The sequence below is a fragment of the Meleagris gallopavo genome, unplaced genomic scaffold (assembly GCF_000146605.3).
Source record: "Meleagris gallopavo isolate NT-WF06-2002-E0010 breed Aviagen turkey brand Nicholas breeding stock unplaced genomic scaffold, Turkey_5.1 ChrUn_random_7180001852040, whole genome shotgun sequence".
Taxonomy (NCBI): Eukaryota; Metazoa; Chordata; class Aves; order Galliformes; family Phasianidae; genus Meleagris; species Meleagris gallopavo.
In genome coordinates, this window is record NW_011118837.1 from 6900 (window position 1) to 9662 (window position 2763).

Here is a 2763-nt window from a genome sequence, read left to right on the forward strand (position 1 = left end):
CAGGTCCTTCTCTGCCGAGCTCCTCTCCGGCAGCTCAGCCCCACCTTTGCTGATGCTGGAGTTGTTCCTCTGCTGGAGGCCCCGGGGGGGTTGGTTGGACTCTTCCACGCCCCCACACCCTATTTCTTTTCAAAAGAAAATATGATCCATTGAAAAACAACCAACAAAAACCGTAAAGTTAAACAGGAATGCACCGTTTTCTTTTAGATCTGCTCCTCTGAGTATGAGCTCGCTGCTCAGGCCGAAAATTCGATGCCCAGACCATAATTTCCATTCAATTTCTGATTTCCCCCCTCTGCTTTTTGCTCTTTTTCCTTCTGATTTTCAGTTCTCCCCTCTCATTTCTGCTCTATTCACTATTCCTACATGCTGTCTCAGTGGGATTTTGGATGGGGTTTGGGGTTGGGGCTCCCCTCCCTCAGCAGAATGTGGGGCGCTGCCCCTTCCTGTCCCCACAGGCCTAGGGAGCCGTGGGGACATCATTTCTGTGAAGAAATCTGTGGGGCGCAACCGGCTGCTGCCGCAGGGCTTGGCTGTGTACGCATCGCCTGAGAACCGTCGGCTCTTCGAAGAGGAGAAGCAGGTGAGCCACTTAATGAGCTGCTTCATTAACTGCCTTGCTGTTAATTAGTTAGCAAATGGGTGGTGGTTTGGGGGAGGGACAGCTTTGGAGCACGGGGAGCCTCTGTGTTGGGTTTGTTCCTGATCTTTTTTTCTTACTGCAGAACCAGGAAGGGCAGATGGAGGCCATCCAAACGCAGAGTGGAGAGAGGGTGAGTGTGTGGGGGTGCCCTATATTGATCCCCCCACCTCGATCCGGCCCCACACTGATCTCTGCCCTCCACACATCAACTCCTGCCCCCCACACTGACCCCCTGGCCCCGTGCCAACCCCCTGCCCCATGTTGGCCCTTGGCCTCGTACCGACCCCCACGCCGCATTGACCCGCTGCCTTTCACCACCCCCTGCCCCACAGACCCTGCAGTTCCTGCGGAGCTGCCGCCTGGAGGTGGGCATGAAGAACAACGTGAGCTGGGAGCTGAACACTGACATCGTGGCGCGGCACTTCCTCAAGAACGTGAGTTGTGCCCTCGGAGATGTGGGTGCTCCGTCCCCACGGTGTGAGGTGGAGGCTCCATGTGCCACGGGGCTGCTGGCTTCAATGAGGGCCTTGAGAAGATGAAGGGAGCAGGACGCTGGTCCGTGTGTGCTGCCCTCTGACTTCTGACCTGTCGCAGCTGCGGGTGTCGGTGCCGCCCCACGCGCTGAAGCTGCCAGATGAGCCCATCACCCGCTGGGGCGAGTACTGGTGTGACGTGACGGTGAGTGCATGGCACCCCACAGCCTCCCCATCCCCTGCCTCATAGTGTGGGAGGTGTGGGAAGAGCCCTGCAGCTGTGCCAGAGAGGGACCCGCAGTCCTGGTGGGGAGGCTGGGGGGAAGATTTGGGGTTTTTCACAGGAAAAAAAAAATACCATCCCTGTCACCTACATACATAAAGAGCCGCCCCTCTGCGCAATCAGCTGTTAACCTTCAGTTTCTGAGGGCCCCAAATCTGTGTCAGCGCCGTGGGGCTCATTAGGGTCTTGCTAATTGGAAGTGAAGCACTAGCTGAGGGCGAGGATGAGGAAGGGGCTGCATTTCCATGACTGCATGTGTCCTGGTGCTCCCACCAGGCTTGGGGGCTCGGTCCTGCCCCACAGCAGGGCTCGGGGTGACATTGCCCCACATCAGTGGGATGTGGGGGGATGGGGCCAAAGTATTTCAGTAGGATTTAGGGGATGTGGTTCCCACCCATCAGTGGTATTTGGGGAATGGAGCTGCCTCACATCAATGGGATTTTGGTGGGATTCGGGGTATGAACGTCTAATATTTCAGTGTGATTTTGGTCCCCTTGGGGATTTTGGGGCAGGGGAGGAGGAGACTCCCTGCTCCCCCCTCCGTTTTTTAAGGTTCTCCTTAGAGGAACACCAAGATCCCTGATTTGGGGGGAGGGGTGCACCCATCAATAGCAATGTGTAGGGCCGCCCCCAACCCCCCTCAGCTCTTCTCCCTCTCTGCACCCCACAGGTGAATGGGATGGACACGGTGCGGGTCCCCATGGATGTGGTGGAGTTCATGCGACCGCGGACGAAGCGGCGCCGGCACTGGCAGGCACAGCAGGCAGCACTGCTGGCAGCGCGGCGCGACGAGCTGCTTTGACCCCACAGCTCCCTCCTTTTAGGATCGGGGGGATTTGGGATCCCCCCCACTGGAGCTGTTCCCTATCGCTCCCCATCCTTGCTGTGTGAATAAAAGTGGTGGGAGTGTGAGGTGGTGCATGTGGTTTGGGGGCTGACTCCAAAGGCAGGTGGAAGTGACCCCAAATGGGTTTTCAGGAACTGACTCAAAAGGGCAGCAGGGGGTAACCTCAAAGGGATTTTTGGGAGCTGACCCCAAAGGTGAGCAGGTTGGGGGAGGGGGTTTAGAATGCAGTCAGAGATGGGGTGGGTTTGGGGTTTTGGGGCTCCACAGGGCTCAGCCTCCCCAGGCACAGCCCCAGATGGGTTTCTCCGCCCCACTGACAGCACCACAGCCCTGGCACTGCCGTAGGACACAGGACCACAAGCACCAGGATCCTGTCACTGCTGTGTCACACAGGGGGACCTGCGATAGCCCACATATTTTAATCCCAGTCTGTCCTCGATGCCAATTGGTGACTGTATGGGAACTGCTGAGTCATGGCCTGAAGCTCTGATGGATCACCTGAGGCAAGCAGTGAGTC

At 57.6% G+C, this 2763-nt stretch overlaps 1 protein-coding gene across 1 annotated transcript; it reads left to right on the forward strand.

Annotated features, from left to right (window-relative positions):
* Window positions 1-77: 77 nt before the first annotated feature.
* On the forward strand, window positions 78-2311 carry MRPL9 (mitochondrial ribosomal protein L9). The gene is made up of 5 exons (XM_010726717.3): window positions 78-583; window positions 726-773; window positions 976-1077; window positions 1238-1321; window positions 2070-2311. Exons 1-5 carry the CDS (start codon window positions 224-226, stop codon window positions 2199-2201), a joined length of 726 nt encoding a protein of 241 aa, XP_010725019.1. The 5' UTR covers window positions 78-223; the 3' UTR covers window positions 2202-2311.
* Window positions 2312-2763: the final 452 nt, after the last annotated feature.

Coding starts and splice junctions, on each gene's coding strand:
- MRPL9 (XM_010726717.3), top strand. CDS start 224: ATGAGCTCGCTGCTCAGGCCGAAAATTCGATGCCCAGACCATAATTTC. Junction 774..975: donor AAACGCAGAGTGGAGAGAGG/GTGAGTGTGTGG, acceptor CCTGCCCCACAG/ACCCTGCAGTTCCTGCGGAG. Junction 1,078..1,237: donor CGCGGCACTTCCTCAAGAAC/GTGAGTTGTGCC, acceptor GACCTGTCGCAG/CTGCGGGTGTCGGTGCCGCC.